This window comes from Rhineura floridana, chromosome 4, assembly GCF_030035675.1.
Source record: "Rhineura floridana isolate rRhiFlo1 chromosome 4, rRhiFlo1.hap2, whole genome shotgun sequence".
Taxonomy (NCBI): Eukaryota; Metazoa; Chordata; class Lepidosauria; order Squamata; family Rhineuridae; genus Rhineura; species Rhineura floridana.
Window position 1 is genome coordinate 174,141,332 of NC_084483.1, and position 26,179 is coordinate 174,167,510.

Consider the following 26,179-nt stretch of genomic DNA (forward strand, 5'->3'; position numbering starts at 1 on the left):
AACAATGGTTCCAAAGTTCTAGGCCTAGCAGCCAGTGCTGTCATGACAACTTCACTACAGGTTTCCATGGCAATTCTGATTTGGTTTCAGGAAGACAGATTTTGCCTTCGTTGTTCAATAACAATTGTTTCACTGAAAGTTAGAACTAGATGCAGAGTGGCATGATGGCTATAAGGTTTGTTTATAAATTTCTTATTTAGAACTCATTTAACTGTTGTGTAGTCAGGTTCTATGCATGTTTATTTAGAAGTTTTAAGTCTCCCTATGTGTCACTGGTTTTTGCCTAGATGTCTGTTTTGGCATTAAGCAATATATAAACTAATAAGGAAGTAATACACTGAACAGGACTCACTCCTATGTGAATGTACATAAAGATTGCAGCCAGATTGAAGCCCTAGTTCAATGGGGCAAACTCCTAAGTGTGCACAGATAGCTGCCTCCATCTTTATCCCACTTACATTGTCATGGTGTACAGTTTCTATCTATATACATAAAAATGTACGCCCCTAAGACGTCAAGCTGCAGTTTGCTTGGCCAGGCAGGTGGCATGTCAAACTGCAGCCTGACTGAACAGTGCTGGGCTCAAGGCCGGGGGGGGGAGTGGAAGGAAGGAGGGAAGAAAGAAAAGTTGACCAAGCCCTACTGGGCTTAAGGCCGGGGAGGGGGGGAAAGAAGGTGGCAGCAGTCTTAGTGCCTGGGCAGGTAGGAGGCCACTAAGCTGCCTAGGCACGTTGCACAGCAACACCATTTCTCGAGGGGCACACTGGTGTGCGCCTGCAGCAGCTTAGGCATGCTGCACAGCTGCAGTGTTTCTTCAGGGGATGGCATGGGGCAGCAGCAGGGCCTGCACCAGCACATGAACAAGTGAGGCAAGTGGGCCTGGAGCATGAGCAGGCACACGCTGGCCAACGAGGAGTGTTGGCAGGGGTGCCATGGGGATGGCGCACGAAGAACGCAGGGGTAAAACCCCTAGTCTACAATATCAATCCAAATTTACATTTAATGTTATTTCCTGACTAGTATGTACAAATTTATCATTTAGATTGTATTTTAATTGGTTAATCCATAAAGTAATATTGGCCCACTGAGAAAATCACAGTACATTCCCTTTTGCACTACAGGCACTGATGCATCTCTTTGGTATAATAAACTGTGTCTGATATAAGTGATACCTTAAGAGCACTTCATTCCCATTCATTTCAAAGCAACTCAGAGGAGAACGTCCCTTGTTACTTAGTGAAAGGTTTTTATTATTACTAGATTTATATCCAACCCCTCAAATACATTATCAGGGCAGCTTGCAACAATAAAATACAAAACATCATAAAAGGAATTTTAAGTTAAGATACAAACAGCAAGTCTATAAAAGCAGTATAAGTATGATCTCCCACAGGTACCAAATGTCTTCTCGAGGGAGACACTGGCAGGGGCCTGTAGCAGCTTAGGCATGCTGCACAGTGACAGTGTTTCCCAAGGGGATGGCACAGGGCAGCAGCAGGGCCTGCACCAGCACATGAACAAGTGAGACAAGCGGTCCTGGAGCACAAGCAGGCACATGCTGGCCAATGAGGGGGTCCGTCCTTTCTGTGTTACTATTGGAAAAGAATCAGGCAATAGTAGTTGTCCAATCACAAACAGCAAAAGTTGTACACCAAAAACTTATAGTCCTGTGATACACAGTCCATGTTAAAGGGCTGCCGTGGGTTTGTGTCAGTGATGAAGAAACTCACACGATTACTTTTATCAAAAGCACAACAGAATCTGGCCTGACTACATAAAAGAATGAGCAGATCCCATGCCCATGGGATGTCTGAAACAGCCCCAAGTTGTCACTGACTGTGGGTTAATGTACTTAACACAGGATAAGCAGATGCAAATGAAGACAGGGTTCCTGAACTGTAAATTGTTGTGCAAGAGTAAGGCTAATGGCACTTTTCAACCATCCATTTCACCCAGAGTCATCTATTAATAAGCGTGCATATTTGACATGGGCCTGTGCCCCAAATCCTTTAAGTGCTTAGCAACACCCCGGGTCAGCTACAATTCCTGTCATCCCTGACCACAGGCTGGGGCTATGTGAGTTAGCCTCTAACAACAACTTCCACACCACTGGGTTCAAGTGTTGGACTTGCTCAGTCAGCCACACTGGGTAACTTAAGACCAGTTACTATTTCTCAGCCTAACCCACCTTGCAGGGTTGTACACAGGCCATGGGCGCTCCCCTGAACTCCTTGTAAGGAGGGGGCAGAATAAAAGTACAATCATGAACATGGCACCTTAAAATACAAATAGATGTATGCTATGCAGGGGCGTGAGGTTATCGTAATTTGGATACATAATGAGAAGACATGATTCACTAGAAAAGACAACAATGCTGGGAAAACCAGAAGGGAGTAGAAAAAGAGGAAGGCCAAACAAGGGATGGATTGATTCCATAAAGGAAGCCACAGACCTGAACTTACAAGATCTGAACAGGGTGGTTTATAACAGTTGCTATTGGAGGTCGCGGATTCATAGGGTCGTAATCGACTTGAAGGCACATAACAAATGCAGAGGAAAAAGATTTTTAATTTAAAAATATTTCTATACCATCCTTTTGCTAGAACTGTTTCCAAAGCCATTCACACCATTCAAATGGTATGCAGTAACTGGATTCCTAGGTTTAGATAGAAAAGACCTTGTGTCAAACTTCCAGTAGCAGACACCTCCCCTGGAGGGCCCTTTCAGGCCTGTGGGCTATGTGGCTCACTCCTTTCATGTGCGTAACAGGCAACTGCCCAAAACATTAAGTGTGCCAAGTCCCTGGGCCTTCACTTTGAGATCGGTGACTTCCATCCCCTCACTGGAGGTTGCGGCTCAGGTACTGCAAGAACATACTGCCCAGCTGAGGCAGATTCTCCTCTCCTTCTCCCGGGTGCATCTTGGCATAGCTGAGGAACTGCCTCCGAAGCCGGCTCAGTTCAGCCAGGCTGATGGGCCTGCTCAGTTGCAGCCCCTGAGGCTCTCCTCCTTGGCCCAGCAGGCCGTCCACCGCCACCGGGATGAACTGCCCTGGTTGGGCCCCGTTCCTCTGAGCAGCCATGAGGGCGGCCAGCACGTCCTGGGTAAGGCGGTCGAGTTGGTGGAGGAAGCCGGCGGCCTGGAGGGGCTGGGAACGTGTGGACTGGTTGGGCGGAGGCGGGCGGCGTTCGAAGAGGGAGGCGCGGATCTCCAGCAAGGGCAGCGGCTGGGCGAGGTCCTCGGGTGCCGTGAAGAGAGGACAGTCCCAGCGGTTGCGCGAGTCCGGCGGCTCCAAAGGAGGGCGGTCCGGGCGGGCGGCGCCTCCGAGGCAAAGGACCAAGCAGTGCGGCGTCCCCGCGTGCTTGCTGAGGCAGTAGAGCTCGTAGCGGAAGCTCTTCAGCTCGCTGCCCGCGTCCACAATCACCACGTCCCGCCGGCTCAGCAGCCGCTCAGCCTCCGTCCTCAAGGCAGCCCTCTTGCCGCCGTCTCCTCCTCCTCCACCACCGGCCACGTTCGCCTCGGCCACTACGAAAACTCGCCGCTCTCCTCCTTCCTCAGCGCTCAGCGCCGTCCTCAGTTCTTCAGCGCGCCGAGTCTTGCCGCTCCCCGGCAGCCCGCACAGCACAACCAGCGGCATCGCGTCTTTTACCTCAGTCACTCCGGGACCAAGTCCTTGTCAACATTTTTCAAATCTTATCCATAGGACCTTTCCACCCTACACCAAAATGGTGGAGGCCGCGTTTCGCGTATAGTTCCCTGAACAAATATGCCTTCTGAGAGCGCTTTTTCCCCTCCTCCCCTCTTCCTTCAAGCGTTCTATCTACTACTACGACGACGACTTCTATATTCATAGACCATAGAGGTAGGAAAAAATGAAGACAGAGTCTTATTTAGAGAAACTTCTAAGCTCGCTTTTGCAGCAGAATTAATTAATTAATACTCGTACCCCGCTCAGTCCAGCGGATTACCACCGAAATGGCAGTTGAAAGAATAATAACAAAATAAGTTTTTTGGCCAGAGAAGAAATCAGTCTTTCCCGTTTGACTGTAATTTCCCGGAAGGGGAAAAATAAGATCTAAAGGAATCCGACTTTTTATAGTTTAGTAAATCAGTATAAGTCTATGGGTCTAGTCTGCGAGGGTAATGGCCGCGGGGAAGGCGAAACTACAAGTCCCATGGGCCTACGCGGTAGTCGAAGCGAAGAGCCTGAGTGCGAGAAACCAACGGTTGGTTTCGGTGGGAGGAGCTGCCGCCTGGTTGGGATTATTTGTGTAGGTTCTGTCCGTGGAAGAAAACGCCGGATTTTGAGTGCGTGTGGTGAAGGAGACACTGGCGACGACCCCTTTGAGATGACCCCTCTGGGGGGTTGGTGTGGGAAGCAAAGAGCCTGCCAAGGGCGCTTGGCGAGGCAGAAGGGAAGTGCACCGCCTGGAGGTAAAATAGGGGCTCAGTCGGGGATCGGTGGCCTTAAAGGGTGGGGGTGAGAAGAGCGAGTCTTCCCGCATTTACCTGTAATGTGAAAGAAAGAGGGGCATTTTATTGGTTTCAACAGTGCATATACGGCGTAACACGATCGTTTCATTTATATTTGCATTCTTCCTTTCTTCCCTTCTGAAACCCAAGGTGGCATACATGTGGTTCTCAGGTGGTCACTTCTCCGGACCTAGTTCTGCTTAGCTTCTGCAAGGTGATGGTTTGGTGTGCCTTCAGCCATACCTTGGAACTCACTGGTCTGTGGAGCATGGATCTGTAGCAGCCGCTAGTGATGATAGTGAAATGGAACCTCCATATACTGAGATAGAGTACCTCTTGAGTATTAAAATGCTGTGGACGAACAACAGGGAACGACTGTTGCCATCATGCTCTGCTTGTGCATTTTCCAGATGCAACAGGTGGAGGGGAGTGAATGATCGACTTGATAAATCTTTGGCCTGCCCAACTAGATTTTTATTATATTCTTAAATGAATAAAATGCATCGGGCAGAAATCCTAAGTAACATACATAACTACCTGCTCCATTGAATTCAGTAGGTAGGACTTGCTTCTGAGCAGAGCTGTGGAGTCGGATTCGAAGCAATTTTGGGTGGAGTCGGAGTCGATAGAAATGTACCGACTCCGGCTTCAAAATAAATTTTGATTGACACATTTTTTAAAATATAAATTCAAAATGTCAAAGAAGCTTCCCATGAAGTCAACTGTAGTTGAGCTTTTCACCATAACTCAAGATGGAAAACATTTTGTGTGTCAGTGTATGACACAGGACCCAGATGAACACAAATGCTGTGATGCCAAGATCAGCGCATATTCAGGCAGCGATAAAAATGCTCCTATGAGAGCTTCCAATTTAAAAAGACATTTACAGCCCTTTCCAGGGCTGTGGAGTTCGAAGCAATTTTGGGTGGAGTCGGAGTCAGACAGTAGAAAAATAGAGGAGTCAGAGTCGGACAGTAGAAAAATAGAGGAGTCGGAGTCGAAGGTTTGGCGTACCGACTCCACAGTCCTGCTTCTGAGTACACACACAGTACACACACATTTTCACTCAGACAGAAGCTCTCTTGAACTCTAGGGTTTACTAATGGGGGGGGGGAAATCCCAATGAGTTCAGGATTTCACTGTTACACATTTTATTTCACTGGCTTGATCTTAATTCATTTAGATGGAAATAAGTCCACTATTGAGAAGTCCAGAGATGTCCACTGATGCTTTTTTCCATGTGCGTATAAGATTTAAGTGGATAAAACATTGGGAGGTAGCTGTGCAATCCATTTGAAAATATATCCAAAAGTAAAAGTAGGGTGATAATAAAGGTTATTAGGACCAGATAAGAAGCCATAGGAGCATAGAAAGTTTTAAGGCAAGGTTATTATCAAATTGACATGGCATCTGACTGAACTTGAACACTTAGTAAATAATGTTAGTATATGGTAGTCTGCTTTCTGTTTTGCTTTCTCTGCTCCTCCTACATTGCAAGTGTGTCAGTACCAACCCACCGAAAAACACAATGATGTGTGTTTTTGGTTAGAGACATATAAGAGCCCAGAACTTTCCCGAACGAAGGCCTGGCTTGTAGTTAGGGGGCAGAGTTTCTTTTAATCTGATGAGGAAAAAAAGGAACTTCCTTGTTTAGAGTAAATACTTACAATTTGAGGACAGAGTCAATTGCAGACTTCAGGTAATGTATACTGCAATGGTATGCTCTTCCAAGATCACCCCGAAGGACACAATTTCCAGATGGGTAGCTGTGTTAGTCTGTTGGAGCAAACACAACAATGACAAATGCATTATGGCAAAATTATTATTAATTAAATTTATATCCCACCATTCCTCCCAGTAGGAGCCCAGTGTGGCAACCAAAATCACTAAAAACACTCTAAAACATCTTAAAAACAGATGTTCGTTGTTGTTATGTGCATTTAAGTTATTACGACTTATGGCGACCCTATGAATCAGCAACTTCCAATAGCATCTGTTATAAATCACTCTGTTCAGATCTTGTAAATTCAGGTCTGTGGCTTCTTTTATGGAATCAATCCATCTCTTGTTTGGCCTTCCTCTTTTGCTACTCCCTTCTGTTTTTCCCAGCATTATTATCTTTTTTAGTGAATCACGTCTTCTCATTATGTGACCAAAGTATGATAACCTCAGTTTCATCATATTAGCTTCTTGTGATAGTTCTAGTTTAATTTGTTCTAACACCCAATTATTTGTCTTTGTTTGCAGTCCATGGTATCCGCAAAGCTGTCCCCCAACACCACATTTTAAATGAATTGATTTTTCTCTTCTCCGCTTTTTTCACTGTCCAACTTTCACATCTGTACATAGAGATCGGGAATACCATGGTCTGAATGATCCTGACTTTAATGTTCAGTGATACATCTTTGCATTTGAGGACCTTTTCTACTTCTCTCATAGCTGCCCTCCCCAGTCCTAGCCTTCTTCTGATTTCTTGACTATTGTCTCCATTTTGGTTAATGACTATGCCGAGGTATTGATAATCCTTGACAAATTCAATGTCCTCGTTGTTGACTTTAAAGTTACATAAATCTTCTGTTGTCATTACAGTAGGGTCCCACTTATATGGCAGGTTCCGTTCCAGACCCCTGCTGTAAAGCGGAAATCGCCGTAAAGCGGAACCCCATTGACTTTAATGGGGCGCGTTGTGCAAAAATGCCGCAAAAGCGGCTTTAAAAGAGGGGAGGAAAGCTGCCGTATTAGCGGAACGCCGGGAAGCGGAGCGCCGGGAAGCGGGGCCCTACTGTACTTTAGTCTTCTTGACATTCAGATGTAGTCCTGCTTTTGTGCTTTCTTCTTTAACTTTTATCAGCATTCGTTTCAAATCTTTACTGTTTTCTGCTAGTAGTATGGTATCGTCTCCATATCTTAAATTATTGATATTTCTCCCTCCAATTTTCTCACCTCCATCTTGGTCCAATCCTGCTTTCTGTATGATATGTTCTGCGTATAGATTAAACAAATAGGGTGATAAAATTCACCCCTGTCTCACACCCTTTTCGACTGGGAACCAATCGGTTTCTCCATATTCTGTCCTCACAATAGCCTGTTGTCTAGAGTATAGGTTGCGCATCAGAACAATCAGATGCTGTGGCACCCCCACTTCTTTTAAAGCATTCCATAGTTTTTCATGATCTACACAATCAAAGGCTTTGCTGTAATCTATAAAGCACAGGGTGATTTTCTTCTGAAATTCCTTGCTCCATTCTATTAGTCCAACGTATGTTTGCAATATGATCTCTGGTGCCTCTTCCCTCTCTAAATTCAGCTTGGACATCTGGCATTTCTCGCTCCATATATGGTAAGAGCCTTTGTTGTAGAATCTTGAGCATTGCATTACTTGCATGGGATATTAAGGCAATAGTTTGATAATTACTGCATTCCCTGGGATCCCCTTTATTTGGAATTTCGAATGCTTCCAGTCTGTGGGCCATTGTTTAGTTTTCCATATTTCTTGACAGATTTTTGTCAAAATTTGGACAGTCTCAGTAGCTTGTAGGAACTCTATTGATATGCCATCTGTTCCTGGTGATTTGTTTCTTCCAAGTATTTTAAGAGCAGCTTTCATCTCACATTCTAAAATGTCTGTTTCTTCATCATACGATTCCTCAGTAAATGAATCTGTCATCCTGGCATCTCTTTTATAGAGTTCTTCAGTGTGTTGCTTCCATCTTCCTTTTATTCCATCACCGTCAATCAGTGTGTTCCCCTATTGATTATTGAACATCCCTACTCTTGGTTTAAATTTCATTTCATTTCTCTAATCTTTTGGAATAGGGCTTTTGTTCTACCCTTTTTGTTGTCCACTTCTATTTCTATACAATAACCATTGTAATAGTTCTCTTTGTCCCTACGTACTAGTCGCTGTATTGTTGCATTTAGGGTTCTGACTGTGTTTCTATCTCCTTTTGCTTTCTTCTCTCTTTAGCCATTTTAAGAGTTTCGTTAGTCATTCATTGAGGTCTTTCCCTCTTTTTAACTAGAGGTATTGTCTTTTTGCATTCTTCCCTGATAATGTCTCTGATTTCACTCCGTAGTTCTTCTGGTTCTCTGTCAACTAAGTTTAAAGCCTCAAATCTGTTCCTTATTTGATCTTTATGTTATTTGGGGATGTTATTTAAGTTGTGTTTTGGCATTATGATTGCTGTGTTGTTGTTCTTTAGCTTTACTCTGATTTTTGATATTACCAGTTTATGATCTGTACCACAGTCTGCTCCTTGTCTTGTTTTTGCAGAAAGTATGGAGCTCCTCCATCTTCTGCTACCAATTATATAATCAATTTGATTCCTACATTGACCATTTGGTGATGTCCACGTGTACAGTCGTCTTTTTGGTTGCTCAAAAAATGTGTTTGCGAGAAACAAATTACTGGTTTAACATAATTCAATACATCTATCTCCTAAGCCCCATTTCCCTACAATTCCTCGTTCTTCTCTGTTCCTTACTTTTGCATTCCAGTCCCCCATGATTATCAGCACATCTTGTTTTGGTGTGTGATCAATTTCTTCCTGTACTTCTGCGTAAAATCTGTCCAATTCCTCTTCTTCTGCATTTGACGTCAGAGCGTAGACTTGGATGATGGTTATGTTAATAGGTTTCCTGTTAAATCTCAGTGATATAACTCGCTCAGACCGTGCTATAGCTGTTAATTGTTTTGCTACATCACTTCTCACTATTAAAACAACCCCATTTCTTCTTAATTTCTCATTTGCTGCATAAAATATTTTGTATTTGCCTGATTGAAAATGTCCTATTCCCATCCATTTTAATTCACTCATGCCAAGTATTGTAATGTTGATATGTTCCATTTCTTGCTTGACAATTTCTAACTTTCCCTGGTTCATGCTTCTCACATTCCATGTTCCTATTGTGTGCGTCGTACAACTCCGGACTCTCCTTTCGCATCTGTGTGCATCAGTCTCTGGGCTTGTTTTCGGCTTTGACCCAGCTGTGTCATTAGTCACAGTGCTACTTGTACTTGTCCTTTATTCTTCCACAGTAGCTCGTTGAGTGCCTTCTGACCTGGGGGTCTCATCTTCCAGCACTATCTCCATAGTGACTGGTTAGCCAGCCAGATGGGCGACTAAGAAATCCAATAAATAAATATTTTGTGTTGCATTTTGGATACTCTGTTCATACAATTTTTGTGGTAAGAGATATTCAGAGGTGGTTTACCATTGCCTTCCTCTGAGTTTGAATGCATCCTTACGAGGAAAGGTTGCAGCATTTGGGGCTTTTTAATTTAGAGAAAAGGCGGGTCAGAGGAGACATGATAGAAGTGTATAAAATTATGCATGGCATTGAGAAAGTGGATAGAGAAAAGTTCTTCTCCCTCTCTCATAATACTAGAACTCATGGACATTCAAAGAAGCTGAAAGTTGGAAGATCCAGGACAGACAAAAGGAAGTACTTCTTTACTCAGCGCATAGTTAAACTATGGAATTTGCTCCCACAAGATGCAGTAATGGCCACCAGCTTGGATGGCTTTAAAAGAAGATTAGACAGATTCATGGAGGACAGGGCTATCAATGGCTACTAGCCATGATGGCTGTGCTCTGCCACCCTAGTCAGAGGCAGCATGCTTCTGAAAACCAGTTGCCGGAAGCATCAGGGGGGGAGAGTGTCCTTGCACTCGGGTCCTGCTTGCGGGCTTCCCCCAGGCACCTGGTTGGCCACTGTGAGAACAGGATGCTGGACTAGTTGGGCCACTGGCCTGATCCAGCAGGCTCTTCTTATGTTCTTATGTTATCTTAGTCTGGTGTCTCAGCTTTGACCATTCCTCCTTGGGTGCCCCTGCTAGGAGTCTAGCCTCTTGGTCTAAACTCCTGACAGCATTGCTCTCAACTTCTTCAGCACTTTCAAACCCCTTCACCGTGTTAAGATGTGTATCCTAGAGAGGGAAAACAGACGTTAAAATATATTAAAACAAAAGATCTTTAAAAGAAAAAGCTTTAAAAACATCTTTAAAAGCAATTCCAACACAGATGCAGACTGGGATAAGGTCTCCATTTAAAAGGCTTGATGAAAGAGGAAGGTCTTCACAGGGGATGCTGTAGATCAGCCTTTTTCAACTTGGTGCCCTTCATAATTTTGGACCACAATTCCTATCAGTCCCAGCCAGTACAGTCTGGGGCCAATGGGAGTTGTGATCTGAAACATGGAGGGCACCAGGTTGGCAAAGGCTGTTGTAAATAATCTTCCTGGTGATATACAGGATGGTATCTCCTGGCTCCCAGTGCCTATGGTGACTTGTCAGTCCCTGTATCAAGCCAGCAATAACATTGTTAAATATGATCAATTGTACCATATTTTGAATGCTTGACCTTAGAATTGTATTTTTCCCACAGTTCTTTGTTTACAATGAAAACACCTGATGGAGAACTACTGGTTTTGGTGCATTTATTTATTTTTATTGATGTGGGGGTATAATATCTTGTAATTAGATTTAATTTTAACCAAGCTATTTAAAAAGAGAGAGAGAGAAATGTACCATATTTTACACAAAGATGTGAATATATTAGGGCCCCACTTACCGGCGTTCCGTTTTCCGGCGTTCCACTGATGCGGCTGCTTCCAATGAGAGGAAATTCCCCGTTTTAAGGCCGTTTTTGCGCTTTTGCATCATTTTCGCATGATGTGCCCCATTATTTTCAATTGGGTTCACTTTACGGCGATTTCCGCTTTACGGCGGCAGTCCAGAACAGAACCTGCCGTATAAGCGGGGCCCACCTGTAGTTTGTTAAAAATCATTAATTATTTTTATTCACCCTGAGGATACAACCCCACTATATGTGGGAGGTATATGGTTATAGTTCACATATTGTTAATCTGCATTATTGCTTTTTGTTCTACAAGACACCTCTGCACATTTTCAAAACATCTTCGCTGATCGATGGAGATGGGAAGAGGGTCAGGCTTGCTGGGCCTGTTCCTCAACACAAGGTGTGAATGCAGCCAGTATATGTGAAAATGATCCCAATTTAGGCTGCAATCCTAACTCCGGGCTGGGAGCATTGTCCTGGTTGTACAGAGCAACAGAGCCTCCACCGCACTTGGCCAGGGTGGAAGAGAAAAGAGGAGTAAAAATGCTGATTTTTGCTGTACCACCTCAAGGTTAACATCGTAAACAGGCCCAGATCAGGCCCATCACTGGTAGCTGGACTGACTTAGGATCCAACAGACCCTTGGCCAGCCTAGTTCCTCCCTGCCCACACCCCACAAAGTGTCCTATTACCCAACGTGCTTCTTAAAGTTAATTAGTGGAAACCTCTGGCCCCTCTGTGCAGAGCCCCCCACACACACACCAATAGGCCAGAGGGAAACTGCTGCTGCATCTTAACCCCCACAGCTTAGCCATTCAGGGGTTTAGGACTGCTCTGCCTGTTAGGTACACTTTCCAAATATTTGACAAAGAGCTGTGAAAACTAACCTTGGAGTGGCTTCAGCAATCACAAACAAGCACCACCAGCTTGTCTGCATGCAAGATCCCTTTTGCAATGTGAGGGCCAAACTAAAGGTGATGTTAATGCCATCGATGTGGATGTTTTTAATATAGCAGCCTGGAGGCAGCAGGGAGAGAGCCCCTCTGCTGTGGTCCTGAATTAAATTGCCTGCCTGAAATAGTTCATAAAATCATAGAGTTGAAAGGGGCCTATAAGGCCATCAAGTCCAACTCCCTGTTCAATGCAGGAATCAAATCAAAGCATACCCAACAGGTGGCTGTCCAGTTGCCTCTTGAATGCCTCCAGTGTTGGAGAGCCCACTACCTCTCTAGGTAATTGGTTCCATTGTCATACCACTGTAACAGCCAGGAAATTTTTCCTGATGTTCAGTCGAAATCTGGCTTCCTGCAACTTAAGCCCATTATTCTGTGTCCTGCACTCGGGATGATCAAGAAGAGATCCTGGTCCCCCTCTGTGTGGCAATGTTTCAAGTACTTGAAGAGTGCTATCATATCTGCCCTCACTCTTCTCTTCTCCAGGCTAAACATGCCCAGTTCTTTCAGTCTTTCTTTGTTTCTGGTCTCTTGATCATCCTCATTGCCCTCCTCTGAACCTGTTCCAGTTTGTCTGCACCCTTCTTAAAGTGCTGTGTCCAGAATTGGACACAGTACCCAAGATGAGGCCTAACAAGTGCCGAATAGAGGAGAACCAATACTTTATGTGATTTGGAAACTATACTTCTGTTAATGCAGCCTAAAATAGCACTTGCTTTATTTGCAGCGACATCACACTGTTGGCTCATATTCAGCTTGTGATCAACAGCAACCCCTAGGATCCTTCTCACATGCAGTTGGGTGAGCCAAGTATCCCCCATCTTATAACTGTGTATTTGGTTTCTTTTTCCTAGGTGTAGAACTTTGCACTTATCCCTGTTAAATTTCATCCTGTTATTTTAAGCCCAATGCTCCAGCCTATCAAGATCCCTTTGAATTCAGTTTCTGTCCTCCAAAGCATTAGCTATCCCTCCCAATTTCATATCATCTGCAAATTTGATAAGCATTCCCTGTACCTCCTCATGCAAGTCATTAATAAAAATGTTGAAGAGCCCTGAGCCCTGTGGTACTCATTACCTCCCCCCAGTTTGAGAAGGAACCATTGACAAGCACTCTTTGAGTATGATTCTGTAGCCAACTGTGGATCTACCTGATAGTTGTTCCATCCTGCCCATATTTAGCTAGCTTGCTAGTTAGAATATTTGCACTGAGTTTACATAACAAAAAGTGTGCATGTTAATTGTATGCATGCAGCTAGGATCTTGTCTAGCTTGACCCCAAAAGGGAGCTTGCATAGGAAATACATGCAGACAGGAGAGAAAAATATAGCCTGTGCAACCTTCTGACAGAAACCCCCTTTCTCACATTGAAACAGGGACCAGGTCCAGATGGTGGTGCCATAATTCTTTGGGCAAAACTACATTCAAGGTTCTGCCAGTGCCACCAGGCTAAATCTTTAGGCGTATTTGTATCTCTTGCCACACAGGATCTTTACTCATCTTGTTTTCTTTCTAGATATCCCATGCTGTCGCATCATGTACAGAGGCTGGGAAGGGATTGGGTTTCCCACTGGTGTCTCACTCAAAGACTTTTCCGGGATGGTCAAGCTTTTCAGCATATGAAGCAGATTGAGTCTTGTTGCCCACATTTGAACCTTCAGGATCGCCCAGTGAGGTGGAGGCTTCCTCTGCTCTGGAACTGGCATCTTCCCAACCTCACACAAAACTCTTCCATTCATCTCTGTCCTGCTATGATGAAAGCAGAGGGAGACGAGCCACATTTAAAGCGACGACGAAGAAGTAGCAGAGATCAGGACATTAGTCACAGTCCTAATGAAAAATTGAGTACCTTATCTTCAAATGAAGCATCCTCGTCTCCTCCTCAACATGAAGAGGGAAGTGCTCAAAAACCAAGAGGTACAGTGGCATTTTACTCCCTTGATTGTTTTTTCTTAATCTCTACAGGGTGCATGTTATCCCCTCTAGGAAGTAAGGGAGCCGCTGTGGTCAATAGCGTGTTGGGGAGGCCTTTGTTCAAATCCTCACACCATCCTGAAGTTTACTGGGTGGGCTAGTCAGTGTCTCTCACCTAAATTGCAGGATTCTTGTGAACGTAAAAGTCAGGACGCCATGTACCTTGAATTCCTTGAAAGAAGGATGGGATAAAAATATGATACGATATGCAGTGAATTCAACTTGCTCAGAAACCACACGTATTCAGCTTATGGTCACATGAACAAACTATTCACACCTTTCTTTTGCACAAGATAAGCTCACAAATATTACTAGCCCACACATTCTTTTTTTTAGTTGCCTGCACTTCCAGGCCTGCTACAGAGGAGGTGAAGCCCTCTCCTCCATATCCAGCATGGATATATAGGCTACTAGAAATAGAAGAAGCTGCCTTCTGCTGAGTTGGACCATTAGTCCATCTAGCTCAGTATTATCCACACTGACTGGCAGCTGCGCTCCAGGGTTTCAGGCAGGAGTCCTTCCCAGCCCTACCTGGAGAGGCGGAAGATTGAGCCTGGGATTTTCTGCATGCAAGGCAGATGCTCTGTTACTGAGCTACTAGCCTCTTAAGTGAGTTAATAATAATAAAAGATTTCTACCAAACATACTGGTGAATGATGAACAAATCATTCCATCCCCTTTCACCCGCCTACTGCATTTACATGCTGGTCATGGAGGAAGATATTTTCTTCACAGATAGGTAGTACAGAGACCAAGCAGGCTGGCGGAGGATGGAGGATGCAATGTGTATTATTATTGTTGTTGTTGTTGTTGTTGTTATTATTGTTATTATTATTATTATTATTATTATTATTTCCATACATAAAGAAGTACCAAAGCAACTCAATGGTGACAGTAAAGTACCAAAAATAGAACACACAGAAAAGATACTAGTCAAAAATATACTGAAAAATTCACCCACAAAAATTAATCACCAAGCAGAAGAATCCATCCTCCAGCAACCTGCTCATTCAGATGCCTCCAGGCAAGTTGTTTAATGCAAGACTGGCTTACTACATTCTGCTGCCCAGCAGAACCATCTGTATGGTTATCCCAGGGTTCTGTTATCCCCACCCCTGCTTTCTAGACATGAAGTAGTCCTCCTTTCTGTGATGAACCAAAGGTACTCTGGGGAGAGATGGGTCTCTTTTGGTACTTTTATGAATAAACAGTTTAAGAATAGGTGTATTTTCTCTTTAAAGAGCAGCAGATATTATTGCCAGATTATTGGAAGTCCTGGTGAACAAGACACTTAAAAAGATTATTATTTAATTTAAGCATTTCCCCCCTAACTTTCCAAAGGTTTTCCCTGGGCTTGCCAAAGAGATAAAAATACAATACTTCAACAAAATAATTGAAATGAATAAATAATAATAAATTGACACCTGGGTTTGTCTGAGGAGAGGAACCCATAGAAAAAGTGCTACCACTAAGAAAGCTGGGATCTGTACCCACCTAATTTTGGAAGGAAGGGGAGGCGGGAAACAGTCCCTAATGCAGATCTGGCCAGTTCATATTAATTTAGTAGGTACTCAAAAAGAGGAATTAATTCTTTTATACAGAACTTAAAACACTCAAGTCAAAAGTATTAATGCAAGCATTTCCACCTACCCTGGTTGTTGTGTTTCAGCAGGTGTGGTCAAAAGACTCTGGGAATACTATTGTGAGAAAAGTAAAAAGATGAAGGTCCTTGAAGAGGATCAGCCAATCAGCCAGGATCATCAAGACACACCAGTAAAGTTTGATTTTACTGTGCTGTCGTACAACATCCTTTCCCAGGATTTGTTGGAAGACAACTCCCACCTGTACAAACACTGCAGACAGCAAATATTAGCCTGGGATCATCGGTTTCCCAACATTCTTGCAGAGATCAGACAGATGGATGCTGATGTAAGTGAAAAACTAACCCCACAGCTGTCAGTAAAAAAAAAAAAATCCTATGAGAAGGATAGCCCTTTTACATACTGTAAGTGAACATGTGGGCATTTCATACATTACATGTTTACATATAATGAACATGTACCTGGTGCTACGTCCCTCCTCAAAAAACTGTCCCTTGTTTGCTTGGCCTTTGACTTATTTTCTTACAGCCTGATCCTATGCATGGTTCCTTGTTCCTTAGAAGCAAGTCCTATTGAGTTCAATGGCATTTACTCTCAAGTATGTTCACTGCCCAGAGAGCTATTGCTAGTCGGGCGGTATATAAATTTAATAAATAATAATAATAATAAGTAAATATAGATCTGCAGTGTAGGCTACATTGAACACAATGAGATTTACTTCCAAGAAGACATGCATCGGATTACGCTGTTTCAGTTGATTTCACCAGGAGAGCCAAGCACACTCTCTGGAAATTAGTGTGGCTTGGAAATGTTTGAATTTGCCTGGTCTTATTAATATATAATGTTTACTTTTAAATAACATGCAATTATTTTCTGTTACGGTATTATTATTTTTTCTTCATAGAAATGTCATTGAAAGGCATAGGTCTGTTTCTAAAGTTGTCAGCCTGGTTATTCTGGGAAGCATGCTATGGTTGCTAATCAGCTATATTTCCTCCAACAGGTACTTTGTTTACAAGAGGTACAGGAAGACCACTATGGAACAGAGATTAAGCCAAGTTTGGAAGTCTTAGGTACAACCCATTTAGTATACTGGTCATTGTTTGTCTTGCTTCTGATGGATACATTTTAGTCCTGACAGAAGTCAAACCAAATATGCGTGTGTAATGAAATGTGCTGGCTTCTTTGGCTATACAGTGGGGGAAAGAGGCTGGAGTGGGAGAGTGTGTGGGAGAGGGGAGCAAGACCCTTTCCCCAACATTCTTCCCCACGTTCCACTGATTTCCGCCACTTAACCCTAGTCCATTTCCCATACCAAAAGCAAACCACTGAGATGGCTTTGAACCATCTCTATCTAGTGAATGCACTGGATTGAGGGTTCTTGCATACCCCCCCTTAGTCTGTATCTACACAGACAACTTATATGACAAACATTGTGGTCACCTGAGCTTCCATGGTTTTTGCCAACTGTTAGGTCTGTCTAGGTGAACTAATGGTCGGAGGTCCCACCAAAGAACATTCTTAGGTCTAGGGATATCTCAGGGAAAATGAGAGTTCCACAGTGGAAATTCTTATAAGGTTCTATTTATTGTGAACACATCTGCATATCATGCTACAAGCAGAGCCGTCCCAAAGCACCGGGAAGCAGGGCAGTTGCCCCGGGACCCGTGCTTGGCAATCTGCTTACCAGCCAGCTCCTCCCTGCTTGCCTTCGCCAGGCAGGGCGCAGCGCTCACTCGCTCTCATTCTCCGCCCGGGCAGGAGCTCGCTGGGCCGGCAGTTCCGGGACTGGTGCCTGCGCACCTACGGCAACTTGGCCAAGACCAAGACGGTGACCCAGAGCAAATGTGGGGGGGGGCGCAACTATGCGTTTGCCCCGGACCCCGCACATGCTAAGGGAGGGCCTGGCTACAAGTGGCTATTGCTAGAAATCAGAACATTAGGTCATACACAACTCAAAAGGGGGATGTACACCAACATGTTACATTTCAGAACAAGACAGGTTATATGCCACATTACTTTCTCTGTTAGTACAACGTGTAATGGAGTCAGCTCAACCTTGTTGTGTGTGGACCTTCAACACCCGGAGTTGGACGTCTTCTGTTCTTCTGACCAGGCATAAAGCATGGATCCCAACCTCTTGGGCTGTCTGTCTTATATAGCTCTTATTTGCCTTCTATATACCTATATACCTGTTCCCTTCTATATACCTATTATATTTCTGTATTCCAAACCTATCTGCTAGCTTGCTTGGTTTTAAATCTTAAATCATAACTCTGTACTTTGTAGCTTGTCTTGTCTTCCTGTTTCTTCTTGTTTACATTTCCCAGGGATGCACTGGCTAACTGCCCAGAAATGGGGGAATTAGGGTGGTTGGACAGCAAAACTTACTTTTAAAACATCAAACGCAGCTTATGTTTTAACTATGCCCCTATGTGAGGTTCCCTCCCACTGTGACCACCTGTGGCAATCCCACCTGCCTGTGGCTACCACCTATCTCTAGGCACCACCTCAGGTCACCACCAGTCAGGATCCCGGTTTTTATTTTTTCCCTCACTGGCTGTAGCACAGATCTCGCAAGATCCCACTGCTAGGCAGCACCACCAGCCACTCCCTGTAAACAATACTGCTTGAGACTTCACCTTGGTCTCCTTCTGGCTTATTGTTACTTTGTGTCTGGGTGCCCTTGCCATCCACAACCCCCCTGTATCTTTGTCTATAAAGCATACAGGCCTGGGTTACTCTGGATACTTGACAATGTTACAATATCTCTCTTCACCACTGCCACCATTTGATACTGTTTCTCCACCTTGGTAATTACCCTGCCCTCCCTTCTGGTCTGTGTAAACCCCAGCCAAGGATCAGGTTTTTGGTAAACTAATAAAATATTCATTTATAAACACCAGGAAATAACAAGATTACTTTAGGTATATTTAACAAGCGTATGGTTTCATATAGTGTCACTCTTTATGTTTCCAGTCATATATCATCTGCCTTAATACCAGCCTAATACAATCCAACCCACAACCAACTCCAACCCACAACAACTCCCAAACTCCACCTCAACCAACCAACCTTCTCTCAACTGTCATCCTCTCATTTATACCTTCAGCCACTCAAATGCTCAGCCAATCATCATACAGCATTCTCCAGCATTCTAGCCCATGTTCTCCCCCGTTCTCACTCAATCCACTTACCATATATACTTTAATAAACCTGCACTTACCATATTTACAGTTATCAAAATACAGGGGCATCACATTTCCCCCCCCCTTTAAATAAAAGCAAAGTATTACTCCTGTGCCCCCCCATTATAAAAGGTAGACCCATCCCACTGCTGCTATGTAGCCCAAGGCAGGGGAAACTGTGGCCCTCCAGATGCTTCACTCCAACTCTCATCATCCCTGACCAGTGGCCATGGTGGCTGGGGCTGATAGGAGTTTTAGTCTGCAGGGCCACAGGTTCCCCACCCTTGGTATATAGCCAAATGAGCCAATGCATCTTAAACACATGTAGTTTGGCTCAAAGTTTAAAAGAAGCAACAGATTCTGAAGCATATTTTTCTCCTTTTTTTTCTTTCCCTCAGGCTATCATTGTGAGTACAAGATGAGAACAGGAAGGAAGCCGGATGGCTGTGCTATTTGCTTCAAGACCTCCAAGTTCCGTCTCCTCTCCTCAAACCCAGTGGAATTCTTCCGCTGCAACATCCCGCTCTTGGACAGAGATAACGTGGGCCTGGTCTTGCTCTTGCAGCCTCAGTTTTCCTGCAAGGCCCCCACAGCAGCCATCTGCGTGGCCAATACCCATCTGCTGTATAACCCAAGGCGGGGGGACATTAAGCTAACCCAGCTAGCTATGCTGCTGGCAGAAATTACCAACGTAGCCAAGCAGGAAGATGGGCGGTTCTGCCCCCTTGTCGTCTGCGGTGACTTCAATTCCGTCCCTCACTCTCCACTGTACAATTTCTTAAAGGACGGCAAGCTGAACTATGAAGGACTGGCAATAGGGAAAGTAGGTATCCATTTGTGAGCTAGTGCATTAAAAAAATGGGTGGACCACACTCAATAGCTGAAGTTCCCATAGCGTTGGGGAGCTTCCTCAATGTTCATTCTCTGTGCTATTCATTCTAAAATATGTTGCTTAGTCCAGAACTAGTGGGGTATACGATGGTGGCTTTCATACAGCGTTCTTGGGAAATTCTAGAGTTCCTTGAAAGCATAGCTACGGTTCCTTTAATGAGAAGATCAGCCGTTGCTGACAAGCAGTTGATCTTCTCCTGGAACTTGCAGCCTGCGGGAGTGTTGAATGCATTCTAAAGCCCACCTGCAGTTACCGTGGACTGTGGTGAAGCCGACACGGCCTTAAAACATTCCTTCACTCCTCCATCTGTGATGTGCAGGGGTTCTGGATCAAAGGACGAGGAGGTCCACAGTAGACAAGGTGATGGGGAAATTGTTCACTTGAACGTAGATACTTTGAAAAATTGTTGCTTTAGTGCAGGGGTGGGAAACTGGATCTGGCTGATGAACCAAATTGTGATCTCCCCCCCTCCCGCCTCTTGTGGGCCAAGGGTGACAAGTGGATGGGGGCCACCCTCCTTTCTGTTGCCTGACATCTCAGTGACAGAGGTGACCCTCTTTTTTGTTTTTTGCCCACAGAGGTCTTGGAGAGCGCTTGGCAATCAGCTGATTGCTGGGTCTTGCTGAGCCCCTTGCAAAGCACTCCCTAAGACCCAACCGTGTAGTGGAACTCTGCACAGAGTTTTGAAAATGCCACCAATCAAGTGACTGGCAGTGCCTGCAACCCCCCTTTTGGCTTTACCTGCCCCACACCTGACAGGTTGTAGGGCAGGTGGGTGGTGCTTGGCCGATATACCTTTTGAGGCCCAACGGAGAGGCCTGGCAAAAGGGTCCTCACTCTTGCTCATAGTGGATAGAATGTTAGACCAGGCCAATCTAAGTTCACATCTAACCCTCTATATGCCATCCTGAAGAGTAAGGGCACAATAGGCTAAAAAAGAATGAGATGCAGGAAGTAGGCACATGCCAGAAGATTAGCTATACTAGTCTGCAGCAGCAAAAAGAACCAATGCTGTGGCACATAAGCTACCTGATACTGTGGTATGGGCTTTCAATGCCAGGGCCTGTTATATTAGGATCTGAGAAGCTGGTTAGCGAAAAACACAAGGGTTGAGGTACACTGAGGAGACACGGTGTGGGCTAAGGGTGCATCTACGGTACAGTCTTAAGCAACTTTAACAGTCATCCCCTCTTCCCTAAGAGCCCTAGTGAGGGATCTAATGGAATTTGCAGCACCCTCATTAAACTACAAGCCCCCATTCTTTGTGGGAAGCCATGATTGTTAAACTGATAAACATGTGCAGAAGAGATAAGCTGTAATGATAACAGAAACGAAGCATATCCTGATAGTTGGGCATGCTAAACATGAACAGAATAAATAATTAACCATTTCCAGGAGTATCAAAGTAAGCACTCTTAGTCATTGCTTTTGCACAGAATGGGAGGCAATACATGTAGATGTGGATTCACACACACACGCTCATGTATAATAAAATAAAATTAATTCACCAAATAATTTTTTGCCAGATCTCTCACCCACCAAAGATTCCAAAACTAAGTAATCATGACATAAGAGCTTTTTTTTGTGGCTCAAAAACTGGCTAAACAGGAAACCAGAGGATAAAGCTTTCAAGGAACTCCAAAATGTCCCAAGAACACCATATGAAAATCACCAGTTTTCACAATAGTAGAGGTGAACTGTTGGGTCCTTTAAAGGATTTGTGTTAGGGCAGGTGCTTATTAATATTCATAAATAATCCAAGGTCTAGAGTTAAAAGTGAACAGGGTAACAAAGTGTGTATATGACACCATTTTGTCCAGAAAGCTAAAATCTCAAGCTAACTGAAAAACTCCAGAAGGAATGGTCCAACCTGGATAGAACTTAAGACATGGGTAGGAAATCTAATCTGGCCAATGGTCCATCTCATCTTCCCTACTGCTCACAGACCAACTTTGACAGGTGGTCAGAGCCACCCACCTGTCAGTCACCTGATGTTACAGTGACATCAGGTGATGATCATCAGAATTTCAGAGCACCAAACAGTTTGCAAAGAGTCCTACACAGTACTTAGAAGTGCCACTGATCAACAGGCTTGAAATCACCACCTATCAGCTCATGGGCAGTGACTTCAATCCTGTTTTCTGCAGGGAAAGGCTTGCAGTCAAGTTCCTCAGCGACATCTCTGCTATTGTGACATCACATATCCAATGTGAAATCAGGTGTGGGGCAGGTGGGCGTGGTTTGGGGAAAACAGTCTCATGGACCAAATCAGGACCTCTGCTGGGCCAAATCTGACCACTGAGCTGGAAGTTCCCACCCCTGACCTAAGACCACAATCCTGCACACACTTATCTGGAAGTAAGTCCATGTGAAGTCAAGGGGCTTACCTCTGAGTAGACATATATAGGATTGTACTGTCAATTACTTCAAAGTCAGTGGGCTGTGGTTTGCAGTAGAAAGCAGTGTTGAACCCTTTCTAGAAATGCACATATTTCTTTTGGTTTGGTTGGTTTTTGCTTTTTAAGGTGTCTGGCCAGGAACAGTCCCCAAGGGGCAATAGGATACTTACTATCCCCATTTGGCCTCAGAGCCTCGGCATTTCTCAGGACTGCATGTATGAGGAACAAGAGAAGCAGCTAGAAAAAGAGAGAGGTAAGTTTTTATTAGATCAACTAAGTGGTTTTGTGAAAATGTTACTTCCATCAAAAGATGTTTACAACAATTTATGAAGAGAGTCTGGCCAGCTTAGCCTGGTGGTTCCTCCTTCACATGTCAGTTCAGCAATTCAGCCGTACCAGCGGGAAGTTTGACTTCTCCAGGCACTGGCTGGCCTTCCAGCTAAGGGAGGCCCAGAACTAAAAAAGATACATTCATTGGGAACTCATCAGTGGTGAAGAGTTCTTTGTAGATGTTTACAAGAGCCTGAAAAGTGACTTCAGTAGAGCTGACGAAACTCTGGTTACATTCTTTCATTTCTGAGTGCCCAGCTGCAGATCAATTCATGGACAAGTTGTGGACTGAATCAGGAAGCTGCAGCCATAGTGCCACATGTGTTCTCTTGTCTAGTGGAGCAACCGTAGCTCAATAGTAGATCACCAGCTTTGCATGCAGAAGGTCCCAGGTTTGATCCCTGCCATCTCCATATATAGAAGGATCAGAGAGCAGGTGATGGGAAACGCATGTTGCCTGTAACCCTGCTGTCAGACAGACAAGACTATACTGAGCTAAATGGATAAATACCCTGATAAGGTAACTTCCCCCATTTCTATGATTGTCATTTTTTTTCTCAGAGACACAAGAGACTAAAGAAGCAAGCTTGGAAAATTCAGAAGGGATCATAATAGTAGCAAAACGGTAAATTTCAACAACACTGTGGTCAGCTCCTTTCCAGGCATCAGCCCATACAACTCTTAGGTTATGCAGGACTTGGATAATAGGGAGCTAAAACTCTTACTTACTAAAACGTTATATATCAGAGCCTCATACTTGACCAAACGAGCACCCATTGGAAACTTATGTCTGCTTCACATATGCTAACCCAGTTCAGTGTTATGTGTAGGAGGCTTGAGCTTGGGCACTCTCTCCTCTTCTCCTTTGGCGCAGCCATGAGGAGAAGATCAGAAATTTTCAACTGACAATAGTTTGTTATCAATATCCAACCAGTTGTGGTTAGTGTTAACTATGGTTTATCCACACCAATCAGGCTCACTCATCACGGTTCAAAGTTGGCTTGTCCAGACAGATCATAGTTGAACCTAACCACAGTTTGTCTGGGTTTGGACACAACAGCAAATGCTTCTGATCTCCTTATGGCCATGCTGAAGAGGTAGGGGGAGAGGGCACAAGTCCAGGGCATGGATCCATATCACTAAAAGATGGCTTTGCATTAGGTCCAAGCACAGCTCTAGGGCAACCTGGATTTCATTTTGGACAGTATAATTGCACTTTGTATTTACGTCATGAAGAGTAGAGTAAAGCTATAGGCCTTGTCCACGCTGCACGGTTGTCGCATTTTAACTTAGAGGGGCAATAGTGGGACAAATGATTTCTCTTTAAGCAATTGTAGCTCACAGCTGTCCGGTTCCTGCCCTGTCTTCTTGTTGTACCATTCTCAGTCCTGAATGCAGTGTCCAAGCTCATGGCTTAACAGCAGAAAACAGCACAATGCTGGGCAAGATTGACAGTTCTGGGTGCACGTCTGGCCCACCAAACCCCCTGATGTCAACGTGTCTTCATCTAATTCTGTGCTGTAGCAGACGCTGATGGCTTCCCAAACTCTTCTCCCTTTTTAGACTACCCACAGATTTGCAGCACTGTTTTCGATTGTCTTCAGTCTACTCTCATTATCTGTCAGACAGTGGAGCCCCAGAAATAACCACTTGCCACTCCAGAAGTGCAGTCACCGTGGATTACATCTTCTATTCTGCAGCAAAGGACAACAGTAGAGCTGCAGAGCCAGGCAAGGAAATCTAGAGCATGTTCACCCAATCTGCCCCGATGGGTACCAATTTCCAGCACAATAGAGCCTCTGTAAAGCACCCACACATAATGCATGTGTCTGCCTGTAGCTTCCAGATGGTTTTTATTCCACACTCACAGGACACAGTAGGAAAACAAGGGAGTTGATTTGGTCAGCAGCCCCATCTTGATTTTCAATACTGATGGAGCAAGCCGCTAAATCTCAGCTCAATATGTTAGCTACTTTACCAGCTCAAACAAGGCTGCACCCCCTAATGCCTAGCCAACAGAGTATCACCACTTAACTACATAGGCTTGCAGCTTGTACTCAGAGATGTCCTTTGCATCATTGTCTTTGTTATGCTTCGCTCCCTGCAAAGTTCAGTTTTAGGGCTGCAAACGGATCAAAAACAAACCAGCCTGGCCTGTTTATGTGCATTTAACATAACCTGGATCTGTAGAGATGAGAAAGTGAAGGTTATCACTGCTTGGAGATACAGGCCCCGTCTGCACTATGCACTTAAAGCAGTCTCATACCACTTTGGGGGAAGCCATGACTGTTTAAAGTGGCATGATACTGCTTTAAATGCATAGCGCAGATGGGGCCACAGTATTGCCATTTAATCTCTAAAAATCAAGCTGCTGTTACAGGCACAGGAGCGGAGGGGAAAACTTAACATTTAGAGCTCTCTTTTGTTTTGACTCTTTGTTGCCTGAAAAGCCTGTTGTGAAGCCTGAGTGCTCACTTTATTGCATATAATTTAATGGATAACATTGTTCCAAATAAAAGAGTACTACGCTGAACTTTTAAAAAATAATCCAGCAATAGTAGTTACAGCAAAAGGTCACCAGGTGGTGCCAAAATGTTAAATGTGCCTTCAAGCTGCAGTGCTGAAGGTCATCTTACCTGCACATATTCCACGCTGTATATCTTCAGCATCATGAGACCCATGGATAGGAAGTTAAGTCAGTGACTGTTTAAAACTGGGGTGATCAGGGGAGCTAGTCGGTGTTCTGGTAAAAAGACTGTGATGTGAAGAAAAGTCCTTGCTTCAGATTTCATCTCAGTGCTGAAACTGACTTTGGCCTTAAGCAAGCCATGTTCTCTCAGTTTTGGGGAAAGATCTCACACGCATGCATGCACGCACCCCTCAGAGTTGTATCAAGAGACCTGTTGTAGCATAGTGCCTAAGACCTAATTGCAAAACAGCTAGATTGTGTGCCCTTTCCCAGATGTTCTTCAATTACAACTCCCTTAAGCCCTAGACTGCCTCACTTAAAAGTAAGGAATAATGGAAGCTGTAGTCCAAAACATTTGCAGGGGAGCAGGTTGGGGAAGTGCATGTGAAGTGCTTTGAATACCTGAAAGCTCTATACAAATGTATTACTAATATTGATTTGACAGTTCTTCCCTGGAATGCAATGCCTGAACAGACCAATAAAAAGGAACTATTATAGACAGCTAACTCATTTCAGAATAGCACAATGATACATCCAGGTTCTGGTGCCAGCTCAGTTGTGATGTAATTGTAGTATAACTCTGTTCACATTATCTTGTGGATTGTCCACAGACATCTGAAAGCCTTTGATTTTTGTCATTGCAGTTTCTAAAGATGTCTTTGACGGAGGCCTGAATCTTCTTGGTCGATTATCCCTGGTAACAGAACAAGATCTGTGGGCTGTCAATGGGCTTCCCAACGAAGCCAACTCTTCTGATCATCTCCCTCTCCTAGCTAAATTCAGGCTGGAAGAATAACACCAAAATAATTATGGCTGGTCTGTCTTTTTCCCTCTCTTTCCTTTTGCTTAATTCTACAACAGCAAAAAAAGACTGGAGACTGCATGCCTCCTGGGTGGATTTTTAATACAGATACATGTATATTATAGATTATCAGAGGCACTTGGATTAAAAAAAAAGGCAAGCGGGAGTTTTACATTGGGATTCCTTTTCTAATAGTGGAAGGTATTTGTGCAGTATTTTTTTTACAAAAATGTATTTCCTTTTCAGAGATGGTATAAAGTGCTTTCTAAAATAAAGACGGTGATCAGGTTTCTATTTA

The 26,179-nt window shown here is 44.1% G+C and overlaps 2 protein-coding genes across 5 annotated transcripts; one reads left to right on the plus strand and one right to left on the minus strand.

The window, feature by feature from the left end:
* Positions 1-1,104: 1,104 nt before the first annotated feature.
* On the minus strand, positions 1,105-3,923 carry KTI12 (KTI12 chromatin associated homolog). Its single transcript, XM_061625238.1, has one exon. The coding sequence runs from the start codon at positions 3,635-3,637 to the stop codon at positions 2,840-2,842; it is 798 nt and encodes a 265-aa protein (XP_061481222.1). The 5' UTR covers positions 3,638-3,923; the 3' UTR covers positions 1,105-2,839.
* ANGEL2 (angel homolog 2) lies at positions 3,180-26,179 on the plus strand. Of its 4 annotated transcripts, XM_061625236.1 has the most exons (10): positions 3,894-4,434; positions 12,735-12,808; positions 13,523-13,923; positions 15,653-15,909; positions 16,585-16,654; positions 19,168-19,592; positions 22,187-22,313; positions 22,952-23,015; positions 23,954-24,120; positions 25,724-26,179. In XM_061625236.1, exons 3-10 carry the CDS (start codon positions 13,530-13,532, stop codon positions 25,873-25,875), a joined length of 1,656 nt encoding a protein of 551 aa, XP_061481220.1. In that variant the 5' UTR covers positions 3,894-4,434; positions 12,735-12,808; positions 13,523-13,529; the 3' UTR covers positions 25,876-26,179. The 4 variants fall into 4 exon arrangements, with proteins under 4 accessions (XP_061481218.1, XP_061481220.1, XP_061481217.1 ...); XM_061625234.1 differs by lacking the exons at positions 3,894-4,434; positions 12,735-12,808 and adding an exon at positions 3,180-3,862; XM_061625233.1 differs by lacking the exon at positions 12,735-12,808.